Raw genomic sequence first — 12,885 nt, forward strand, 5'->3', positions numbered from 1 at the left:
AGTTTTTATGTAAGTTTCATTTCCAAGGTGTCAATTGCCGACACTAAAGCTACGTTCTCTGTTATCAAAGTGATTGTAAGGAATAGGAATTACAGGCCTTTCAATATATTCAAAATAGGAACATCCTGTTGGTGTCTTACAAATGTGAACTTTCTCCTACAAAAACTTTGGACAGGATTGTCCAGTGTGGTATGACTACACTCAGTTCATTGGACTAAATGGAATTGTGCATATATTGCATCACACATGGATGCTATTGCTTATGGTCATTTATTGTGCATGGTTACACAAGATGCATAGGCTTGCAGACCTGATGGTTGTACATTCATGTGCACTCTGTATTGGATAGCACAGTGTTGCAGTGCATTAGCACGACAATGCATTGCAACTGCTGCCGAACTCCTTGGGTTATTTTCCATCATTGCAATATAGAATCATGTCCATTATATCCTAGTATTAGCAGGTATAGCTTACATTCTGAACATCTGTGTGTGGTTCATTGATAACATTGTACATGTCTATTTGTTCTTACTTGGTGTACAAATCCTAGGAATCAGTTCCATTTGAATACATAAACATAACTTAGAAAATGTCTTGTCACTCACTATGTATACGACTCTGTACTTCTTGGAGGAAGGCAGGTCATCTGAGTAATTTTAATTCTTTCACATAGACATTTTCTTAGATAATTTCATTTCATTTTCTTTTCATTTTCTTTAGTACTGAAATTGAAGAATTGAGTACATATGAAGAAACGCTATCATGTCTGGTCCATCCAGAATGTTCTAATTCAATTCACGAAGCTAAGCATAGTGAGTCTTACCAGCTGTTTGCTTCATTCATGGATGATCTTTGGGATATGTTGCTAGATGGATAGTAATTTCAAAGTCTGTAGAAAGGAGCAACTTGAGAACTGAGCTTTTAAAAGGTGGTCGTTATCATTAGCAGTCTATAGATGTGAAGGGTATTTCAAGGAAAGGGTACATCCTTTTAGTTTAATATACTTTTGTACATGTTTTTACACATACTTAAATTTTCATGGATGTATATAATACATTTTTGTAGATTCCTTTCCAAATAATGTATATTCCAATATGCATTTATGATCATGGTAGGAAAGGGAAACAAGTTCAAATACCAAAGGATGACTGTTTATTTGTAATTCATTTCTTGCTTCCAGAATTGCAAAATGAATCCATCTATCCCCCATCTCTAGCTGTTTAGCAATTTAACATTATATATTTCCTCCACATCTTTGACTATATTATGGTGTATCGGCATTAATTGCCAATTTGTAAGCCACCCTGAGTCCCCTCGGGTGAGAAGGGCAGGGTAGAAATGAAGGAAATAAATAAATAAATAAACAAACAAATAAACAAGGCAAACATCTACTCAGTGAGGAATCACTTGGCAATTAAAGTTTTAAATGGTGGTGGTTTGCTCTGTGTGTGTGTGTGTGTGTGTGTGTGTGTGTATATGTGTATATATATATATATATATATATATATATATATATATATATATACACATACATACATACATACATACACACACACACACACACACACACACACACACACACACACACATACACATACATAATTTGTTTTTGTCCATACTAGGTATTTTCAACCTTTCTTCATAATGCTTTAGTCATTCTTCTGGTTTTAATACTGTTTCCTCCTGCTTTTATAACTGCTTTTTTGTGTGTGACTGTATCATTTGTCTCTTAAAAGTTAGCGATTAAAAGTTCTGAAGAGATAAAATGTATACATTCCTAGCCACTGATATCCTGGATCTGTAATAAACTGAACTACAAATAGGGAAAGTAATGGATGGAATCTTGGCTTTTCACTTTATAGGTCTGTATTTATGGAGTTTATTTCTGGGAAAAGGTCACGACTTTTAGCACACTATTGTGCAATAATATCATAAGAGTTCACTCTAGTCTAAAATTGCTCACATGGGACATCCAGTTTAATGTAGCATTGTATCCGAAATGGAATATTATAAGTTGTGATTTTTTTATGTTTTTATGGAAATAGATACAGAAAACAGCAGGGAAGATATACTAATTTGTACACAATCTTGATTCTAGTTCCCAAGGCTGGAAAAAAAGAAGATGCCAAGGTACATATTTTCAAGACTGTGGTTTAATGTTAGCAGTGATAAAGGAGAAGCAAGTACAGAGAAGATGGGGAAGGAAGGAATGTCTTCACAAGGGATGAAAATCTTCACTAATTTCAATCTTAGAAGAAACAATGAGTAACAGCATTGTTTTCAAATACTTTCTGCAATTGGGGACATACTCTATGTTACAATATTTACCTGTGGTGTTTTTCATACATAGCAAAACAAAAATCAATACTTCTTTTTTTTTAAAAAAACTTATGTGCAAATTTTGCACAAAATAAATTCCAAACTGTAAAGATTTTGTAAGTCCAAGATTCTGTTTTTCAAGGCTTGACAACATTTGGGGGAAAGCTTTTTGACATTTTTTTTGCATATTTTAGCCAATTTTTCCTTTCCTATGTTCCACATAGTATTAAGTACATTACTAACTTTCGAAATGAAATGTATTATTTACCCTGAAATTTTGAAAATAAAAGGGGAAAAACATAAATATTTTATATAAAGTAATAACTTAAATCATGGCTTCATATGGAGGATGAACATTCTCCCTTTATAGAGTACAACCATGTTTGAAGATTGTGTAAAGTACTGTTTGGACTGTGCTTGGTTTATAGTTTACAGGAATCATAAGCTAGTAGAGTTGGGGGCCTTGAAGTTTGCACTCAGCATCTGAGCAGGTTGGTCACACAAGAACATAGGTCATCTGATCATAGGTTTCTCCACTGTGGTGAGATGGCCTATGTTTTTCATTACTGGTACCAATTCATTCTCAGTTCGCATACATAAACACATGTGTGTGAGAGGGTGTGCAAACTTTCCTTCCTCTTCTTTTGGTAATTCATTTCCTTTCATGATGTGTAAGTGACTGCTAGAAGCTGAGAACCTACTCATCAGTTGCATAGCCTAAACTTACACCATCAAGACAGTCAAGTTACTGGGTCACATTGTCGTGCAGCTCGTCATACAATGTTCCTTATGACTGTGTATTCTCCAACTGTGCAGCAATCATCCATTGCTAAGGACAGCATTTGCAGAAATGTCTAGAACAGTTCCCCTCTTAGTGTCTAAACTGTACTGATAATGTTCACCCTGTGTGCCAGGGACTAACGCTATATTTATGTCCATTAACTGTAGTGCCTTTCTTTCCTGACAACTCTCCAAGGATTAGTTGCTAACAACATTGGTTCAGAGACACCCCACTTTGAATAGCATTGGTCTAGAGCAGGCCCGTAGCCAGGATTTTGATTTGGGGGGAGCTGGGATTTTGCTTCAGGGGGGGGGGGGCTGAGTCTGAGTGTGTGGGAGGGTCTATCCTACAAACCTTTTGTATCGTTATCCCAATACCCTCATGCATATGGGATATATTGAGCATGGTGATCAGATCATGATATGAATAAACATAACAGTTTAAATAATAAATGTAAAGCCTTCTCACGGACCACCCTGAGAATTTCAAAGGGGTGGGCTGAAGCCCCTCAAGCCCCCCCCCCCCAGCTACATGCCTGGTCTAGAGCAGTGGTCCCCAGATGTTTTGACCTTCAACTCCCAAAAATCCTAACAGCTGGTTAACTGGCTGGGATTTCTGGGAGTTGTAGGCCAAAATACCTGTGGACCCACAAGTTGAGAACCACCAGTCTAGAGAATTCAACCACCTGACAAGTAACCTACACTAGCACAACATACAATGTGCAATCTTGATCAGAAAATACATGACAATTACCTCATTCCTGCAGTGTGCTGGGCTATTTTAGGTGCTAAATAGATATGATTGAAAATGGACTCCTTATGAGATCCTAATCTTTTGTTTAGGACTGATTTTCTAGCTCTGGACCATTTCTATTGGGGTCCTTGGGATTCCTATAGCCTTAATGTTATTCAACTTTAAAAGGCCTGTCATTTAGATACAACTTTTTACTTGCCTACACACTTCTCTGTGCATAATGGAAAAGGTACCCCTCCAGACTATCAGGTATCATTCAAAATGAACCCTAACAGGGAAATGGCATACATGTGCACTTTAGTGATCACGTGGAACCTCTTTGTGCTTTAGTGGCTTCTTTGGATTCTAGCCATTATTTCATAGAAGGAAATGAAACACAGATGTAGAGAAAGATGTTTCTTCTATAAATATGGTTCTTCAGTGTAAACAATGCTATTCTTCTCTGAATGACTTGACCTCAGATTTCTGAAAACTGAAGCTTTCTTTTTATGTTTTTCATAGAAACAAAATTTCCTTGTTGCCATACCCAGGTGAGTGATCTTCCTGGAATTTATGCCTTGAAAAAACAAATGAAGATGCCTAGCAACTAGATATTTTTCTTTTTTAGCTGAACCTGAATAAATAACCGAAGATTACTGCAAATAAGTATGAACAGCCACCTTTTATTTTCCTTCTCCCAGCTTTACATTGTAATTTTTTAAGAAATATGTTTTATATTTATAAAGGATAGAACCTGCGGCTAAGGTAAATACCACAGAACAGTATGTTGCTGTGTATCTCTCAAGGTCACGAAGGCCATGTAGCAGTTCTGCTCTTTCACCTCTAATATCTTGGCAGACCTCTGTGTTTTCAATAGCTGCTCATAGCATTTTAGTATCCCATCCAACGATCCAGACATACCACTCATTATTATGCTAATAGATGTTGAATGCATATTATCAGCATTTGCATATTCTTGTCATGTTCCGATTCTTTAAGAGGTAAGCTAGGACAGGCAGGACATTGAATGAATTGGAACGGAGAGTTTCAGATTTGCAGCAGACACCTATGTGAGTTTGTGCATACCTTTTAGCTGCCCTCTCAATTTGGCAATATCACTTTTTCAGCAGTTTTTAAAATGTAACAGTTTTTCTTTCACCCTTCCATTTTTCCTTTTTTGTTCTCAGGTTACTTTAATGGCTGAAAGTTGAGTTCAAAGTGCACAAGGTTTTCCACTCAGGGGGAGAGGCCATTAGGGAGGTGGAGGCCCTTCCTTAAATGTTCAGGCAAAAATCAAAGTGCTGTGATCTCTCTAGGTGGTGTGCCCTTTATTCATAACTTTTTCCTTTGTAACCACACTCTGATATTCTTTGGCCACAGGTGCCTAGGTTTTCATGTGTGAAAAATTGGAGGGACCACAACACATTTGAGTCCAAGGGGGCTAGGAACTAGGAACAGTTCAAAATAAAGTCATTCTTAGCTTTTTGCCTTGAGTTTTTCTAATCAGTTGTAATAAAAAATAGTTGAAAATTTTGAAGAAATCTAGAGCACATTATTTGCATATATACAATAAGGGTACCAGGATGCCTGGGTTTGTTTTGAAGCTCTGGGTGAATTTCACCCTCATTCTGTCAAAGAACTAGTTCATCCAGTTCATCTGGAGCATTGTAAAGATGAATAAAATTTCTTTAGTCAAAATATACTCTAAATCATCTCTAAACAAACATTGGCATGAAAACTCCAAGATAAGTTTGCCTTGTGACTAACATAAGTTGGAAAAAATGTGAAGCCACCCAACAACAGGAACAACCCCAAATTGAAAGGGGAAGTTTCTGCACGTAGACCAAGCTGTACCCTAAAGATAGCTATGTCTGGAATGTTGAGTAGGTAGCTCTGTTAATAAAAGCTTGCAATCTAGTTTTTATTTTAGTCACCATGAATTACCATTATATTGCTCACCTACTTTTCTGACACTATAATATTTACCAAGATTTGATAGCTTGAGCCATGGCATTGAAGAAGTATGTAACAAATTACACTGTGATGCAAAATACACAATTGTCCAACCATAGAAATATGTGTACGATCTTAAGATACAGGGACTCTTGCATAATATTTTATTATTCCAGCTATTTATAAGTAATGAAATCCCCAAACATGCACACATACACACATGCATATACATCCATTACAAGATTTCATGGAGTTAGGGATGAGTATGGATCTTAATTTCGCATCTATTTGTACTAATATCAATTGATGTTTCTTCGGAACATCTGTTATGCAAACATTGTAACTTGGAAACTTTGTTATCGGATTGACATTTCAGCAGTGAAATAAAGGATTCAAAAGAAAGAGGACCACTCTGGAATCATGATGCACCAAAACAACAAGCTAAAGAAACATCCAAGGTATAGTTAAACAGAAGAGCAAATAGTTTCATGGTGTTCTATTTTAAAAAGTATGCCTGTTGGTAAACATTGTTATTATGTGCTATCAAGTTGACTCTTACAGCACATGGACAAATTTGCCATAAATCAAACATATGTGCCATAAACCACCATAGACATCAGGACCAGATTTGTGTTGAATCATTAACAGAAGTTGTGCAGGGTTGTATTTCTTTATCTGAAGGCCTGAATAGCTGCAGCCAACATTTTTTAAAATGTTGCAGAATATCCTTTTGCTATAAAATATTAGGGGTTTAAGTGAGAAGTTTTGTGTGAAAAGTTTGTATAATACATGTCATTTTCCTGCTGCATTTGCTTCTGGAATTTTTTAGGACTAATAGTGTGTCAAATACCTCTATCTACATTCCTCCATATATTGTGGTCACCTTCTGTATAGTCTTCAACCAGCATTTCTCATTTGTGAATGAAACAAAATATGTAACAAACTTGTGTGGATGTCAAAATCCTATTGTTTTAATGCAATTTATTCTTAGGAAGTGAATACGAAATTCCAGGTTTAAGAGTCTGATATTTTTCTAAATTGAAAGAATTCCATGCTGTTATTGCCTGAAGCTTGGTCTAAAACAGGAATAGACAAAGTGGCCATTTTATGGAGACCAAGTGTCCCCCCCCCCCAAAAAAAAAGTTTTAAAAGGTGCATTTTTTTTCATTTTAAAATGTTCTAGAATGTCAAAGAAGTATCAATAGGGGATTTTCATCACATTTCAACCACCCAGGTGCCTGAGGGAGTACAAAGTACAATTTTATAATTTTCTGCCAAAAAAATATTCCTCCTCCCCACCGATGTTCTAATATTTCCTAGATGGCATTTGAATGTTTTACAGAAGCATGTACTTGGGGGGGGGGGGGCTGTTTAAGGTCTCCTGGGGGGGGGGTTAATGTGGCTCCCAGTCTTTCACAGTTGCCATTCTCTGTACAAAACAGATTTTAGCTTGTTCAGGAGATACTGAAAACTCAGTTTAGGCATTTTTGTTTTCTAGTTCAGCTTGAGTTAAAGAATGTAAAGTATTTACTTGTAGTAGCCCAAATTGGGCAAGGTACATGTTGATAAGCCTTTAACCTGAGTGCCAATATGTTTACTATTAGGTTAGTGATCGTAATGCTGTCCTCACTAACATGAAAATGAATGGAGAAAATAGAGGTGAGAAGCATGTGACTCAGGAAGAGACCATTCAGCCTTCCCCCGGAAAAAGGCTAACAGTAGATGGAAACTGTGAGTTTTCTTCTTGCAGCTGCTTTAGTATTAAGATTAGATGTGACCTGAGAACAATTCAAGTGATGTATGTGTTGGACTACATTCTTAAACTCTATTAACAAATCACAAATCTGGGCAATGACGGAAGAGTTTATTCCTTTTGATGAGTATATCCAGATTGAAAGGTGAGGCACAGTTGTAGGAGCGCTTATTGAAATGTGGTGAAGAAATCAAGCTAGAAATGAGGAAGTTCCTGGTTCAAATAAGCTCTTTTACGAGAAACTTGGCATGAGGTCTTCAAGAAGGCACACCTTGTCTCTACCCTACTAATTGGCAACAATGGGAAAATATTAAAAGTATGTTATAAAGATTAATGAGCTCTGGATGTTTCTGGATAGCAATCACTGGCTATGTTGGCTGGGAGTGATGGGAGTTGTAGGCCAAAACTATGTGAAGCAGGAATGGCTAACCTTAAAGAATACACTATGTGAAATATTAGAGGACTAAACAACTCTTCTTACTGCATGGAAAATGCATGTGCATAAAAGGGGAGGTGGCTCAGGGGTTGCATGGGTAATATTGTCCTAGTTTTGCCTGTCCACATCATTGTAAATTCAGGGGAGTCATTTTTTCAATAAAAAAGAGCACTTTAAAAAAGTCTTTCCTGGGCATAAATTACCTTAAATTGGGGAGACATGACAAAATTACTCCCTATGTCCAAAAGCTTTGTAAGAACATTTGAGATCTTAAAAAAAAAAAAAAGCAACAACACCTGGGGGTTGCTATAGGCCTCTGTGGATTTCATAATTTCCCATCCCTGATTTGGAGGGACCAGAGTAATGTATCCCTTGGTTAAAATATGCAAATGTTCTGTAGAATGGTTATTGTAGCTAGGTCTGGCAAATCAGAAGAACCTTTTTAAAAAGTAAAAGGATTTTTTTAATCTTCAGGATTACATCATCATGTAAATATAGAACCAAGCCCTGTTTGTGTGTTTGTGTTTCGCAGTGTCTTGCAGTGCAGTAACCTGGTCTTCTCATACAGTGAATTGCTCCCCTTTGAGTTTATTTGCTTTTGCTAATGTAACCTGTTTTGCTTTCAAATGCAAAAGAGCTTCCCAGTGTTTGTGAGTTAGAAACTGGCCTTGTTTCATGCTGTTACATCTCTTCCAAGTATAAACACTGCTGAGCTAAAGCCGAACTTAGTCGTCAGATGCATTTGTGTGTCTCACTGAAATCCATTAGTCGTCCTCAGCAGGGTTTGTATGGCAATGGAGAGAAAATGCAATTAGATCATTGGCTATACAGGGAGGGTTAGAAGAATTCAGGGCCAAATGTTATCAAACCCACATGATGAATACAGAATAATGTGAAAAACATACTCTCCAACTTTGCTGATTTGGCAGGGACAGCTCACATGAATCCCTTGAGCTTCTACTTTTTCAGCTGCTTTTAAAATATCCCAGCCCCTTTCCTTCTCCTCACAATTTCCTAGTTAAATTGTTGAAAATGAAGTTCAAAGTACAAAAACAGTTTTCATTTACTTAAGTCTGCTAGGAGAAGAGAGGAAAGGCAGACTTCTTCCCTACAGACTCACCAAAAAGCAATCATCTTGTAGCATTTCTTCATTTTTCTGTTCTTTCATGCTCACATTCTGATGTTGCTTGACTATTCATCTGTGAAATGTTGGAGAGTATGGAAAAGGTGCTAACATAATAAGCTGTGTGGGCCTTTATATCCTGAATAAACAATATGAGACTGTTTTAATTTTCAATTTGTTGCTTAAAGTTCCCTTCCTTAAAGGCCATCTCATTCTATTTCAAATCTTGGAAATAAATGCTTATATTTAATTATAATCTAATAATTTATTGTAAATGAAACTCTGTTGTGTGTCATTAAATATCTTGTTTTTTGCTGCTGCTTCTGTTTCTTAAAATCCAAACCAATATTCCCACTTATAAAACTGTCAGGGAAAGTTAATATGTCCGTATGTTCCCTTTCTGTAGGTTATAAAAATGTGTTAACTTTGCTTTTAAAATAATCATCCTTGAGGTTTACATATTCCCTATGCTTGGCTGTTTCCTCTCTGAGACACGCTGTTCTCAGAACAGTGTGTCACCATAATATAAGCTATTATATGGTTGCTGGCAGGGTAGTGCTATGTTGTGTTTATTAGAAACATGCTTTTATGCCGGATGGAAAGGCATGAGAGAAAGAGAAAATGCAGCTTATGCCAAGTTCATCAACTACATATTGCCTTTGTATATGAGCTGGTTGTAAACATGTTCAGTTGATAGTGACTTTCTATGAACTGCTGCTATTGGAATAACATCTGAATGTTAATCCACTGAACATTCAATGGATGGTACTGACTGAAAGTGTTGGACTTGCAATACGTTTTGAAGAGGTATACAGAAACATTGTCACAATCTTAGTGAAATTGCAGGATTCACAGGACTTGCATAGTCTATTTGTGTAGCGGTCTGCTTTGCCAGTTTTCCTGAATCCAGGAAACCTGGCAAAGAGAATTCTGTTATAGTTTATTTATATAGTATATTTACTTACTTGCTTACTTAATTTTTTGTCCTACCTTTCTCCCAATATAGGGACTCAAGTTGGCTAATAATAAATATAAGGCAAGGCATATTAAAACCACATAAATGTATTAAAGCAGAAGTGTAAAAATTAAAAGCAATTCAGTTCTTTTTGCTATTAAACCATTAAACATAAATGAAAATGCATTAGTTTCAGATGGCTATGTATGCCTGGAAAATTTGATAGTAGATGAAGAGAAAGCAAGCACAACAGCTCCCACATCGATGCAAACTGTGGAGGAAGTATATGATGACGTGGAAGGACTACAAAGTGACCTGTGAGTTCTTTGTAGCAGCGAAACTTCTGCAAGTTAATTTAAGCTTTCCAAAACTGCGAAGTCTCTTTTAACGTCGCAAACATTTCACTCAATGCCTCAACATTTTCTTTTACAGGCAAGCCTGTGATGCCTACAGCTCATTTACTTCAGACACTTGTAAGTATGAAATTAACATACCTTTTAATAAATAAAATAGACTGTTGGAAAGGACTTATGCAAAGCTAGTCCTATAATTACAAAGCTCAGCCATATCCTCAGTGAATTCTGCACAGTGTGCCCTTGATATCCTCCACGATTTGGTTCTAGGATACCAAAATGGCTGAATCATTGGCTATAGAGGGCCAACTATATACATATGCCTCCCGTATCTGGATAAAATATGTTCCTGGACTTCACATGGATATGTGAAACTGCTGATAACTGCAAACCCTATTGCAATTAATACATAGAGCAAATGTGTCAATCTTGTGGCTCTCCAGGTGTTTGGGCCTCTGACTCCCAGAAGTCTTTGCCTGCTTGTTCAATGGCCAGGAACTCTAGGAACTGAAATCCAAAATACCTAGACACCACCGCATAGAGTCATATTAGGATATGCCCAGAGATGACTTTTTTTTGGACATGAATAAATCCAACTGTGGATATTAACCTCACAGATACCGCATTCCTGAAGCACCAGATTTGGTGTTTCCATCTACAGCATAGTTGAGAATAATGCAGCTGTGCTGAAGGTATTGAACTTCAGCTCCCAACAGGTCAGGGTTGCTGGGTGGGATGTGTTGTCAATAACATCTGGAAGGTCACATAATTGCTTCTCTTAGGCAATAACATATCCCTCAATTAAGTGAATTATATTGTCCAGGGCAATGCTATACTTATCACATGACCAGATACAAAGCCACACTGGCTAAAATGGGATATTAATATTCAATTATTTTATCCTTACAAAAAAAGAAAAATAATTTTCACAGTTTTCTACTCATTTCAGAAAAAAATGAATATTTATTTATTATATTAATATAATAGTTATTTCCTGATAATTCACACATCCTGACAGTTTGGAGAAATAATTTTACACAGAAATGCACAGAGGTTTTGGTATATGTGTGAGTGAGATTTGTAGGGTTTTAAACAAAAACAACACTGTCTTCAGACCCCTGAATGTAATTTGGAGGTTTTCTATGCAAAATACGCAATCTTACCAACAAGAAACTTGTCCAAATTTTTTTCACTCTGAATACAATCACCATGCACAACAAAACAATTTGGCTATTTCTAAATGCAAAATTGCTGGATTTTATTTTACTTTACTTTCATGCAAGTCTTTCATGCAAGGTTGCTACATTCTTTGTTAATAACGTGAATACTGGGCAAAAATTCTTACTAATGTATTATTTGTCCTAACTATATATCCTGAGAGCAAGGAAACCACTTATCAGCCAGGAAAGGCTGAGTAGTGAATAGTTCCTTCCCTAAATGGGAGGACTGCAAATTTTGGCATGGCATCACAGGGACAAGGCCTGTAGTGTATGTATTCAACTAGCAGCAGTAGGGGAAAAAATTAAATGACAACTTGTAGATCAGTCTATTAAGATTCCGTTTTCTTGGATATGATCTGGGCCAGTAAGCCATCCAAGGTCAGTCAGTGATTTTTGTGGCTGAGCAAAGCTAGTTAACTGCTCATCTTTTACTAGAATCAGCCATAGTTACAACGTCCAAGGGGTATCATTGTGCTGTCAAAGGAAAAAAATGATTCTTTTATGAGAAACCGATTTGCCCATAATAATACTTAATAGTAGCAATTCTCTGTGTAGTGGCTAAAGTCATAGTCATCTCTGTTTTAATGTACTTTTATGTCAATGTTTTATTGAGGGAACGGTGATAGTTTTTAGTCTGCTCTTCTGGCTCAGTTATTTTTATAGATTCTTGGGCAAGGGATATATGGACTGTGTAGCATTAGCAAAACTTGTTAAAATAGGTTAGTATTTTTAAGGAACTAGTTAAAGAACTATATATGGGTAAATCTCATTTAACATGTCTTCATGTAGAAGTTTATAGTTTGAATAATTCAGTGCTGATTGACGTTTTAAATGTTACTTAGTTTTATTTGGATATAACAGGCGGGCTTTTCTCCTAGTTGCAAATTTGCAATTGAACTGGGTTTTTTCCCATCCTTTTTCTCAAGCCCTTTGCATTGTCTCTGTTTATATCGGTACATCAGAGTTGGGAATTATATAACCTATAAAAACATGTATGTGTTCTTCACACTTTGTTTTGCCCCTCATTCAACTAAGACTTTTACCTTATTGACCACAGATTTCCAATTCCTTCTAGTTTTCATTTATATTGTCCCCTTCCTTCAATTTTCAGGGAATCTGTGCAGCTTGTGGTACAAACCAGAGATGGAAATGAATCTTCATATTCACATTCATAGAAGTAGTCCAGTCCTGGTCTCTATCTGATTAAAAACTATATTAAAAATATTAAAACATTAAAGGGCAAGATTTTTTCTAGTACCT

General features: G+C 36.4%; 1 protein-coding gene across 7 annotated transcripts in view; it reads left to right on the top strand.

The window, feature by feature from the left end:
* Positions 1–12,885, top strand: part of fyb2 (FYN binding protein 2) — a 52,488-nt gene that overhangs the window by 19,622 nt on the left and 19,981 nt on the right. For 5 of the 7 annotated variants that reach the window (XM_062978270.1, XM_062978269.1, XM_003220175.4 and 2 more), the window contains 7 exons: positions 721–812; positions 2,099–2,130; positions 4,355–4,383; positions 6,162–6,243; positions 7,390–7,516; positions 10,243–10,369; positions 10,485–10,525. In XM_062978270.1, the coding sequence (XP_062834340.1) occupies positions 721–812; positions 2,099–2,130; positions 4,355–4,383; positions 6,162–6,243; positions 7,390–7,516; positions 10,243–10,369; positions 10,485–10,525 (530 nt within the window). The remainder of the gene's footprint in view (positions 1–720; positions 813–2,098; positions 2,131–4,354; positions 4,384–6,161; positions 6,244–7,389; positions 7,517–10,242; positions 10,370–10,484; positions 10,526–12,885) is intronic. The other 2 variants (XM_008109387.3, XM_062978271.1) reach the window with 1 other exon arrangement.

The sequence above is a fragment of the Anolis carolinensis genome, chromosome 4, assembly GCF_035594765.1.
Source record: "Anolis carolinensis isolate JA03-04 chromosome 4, rAnoCar3.1.pri, whole genome shotgun sequence".
Classification (NCBI taxonomy): domain Eukaryota; kingdom Metazoa; phylum Chordata; class Lepidosauria; order Squamata; family Dactyloidae; genus Anolis; species Anolis carolinensis.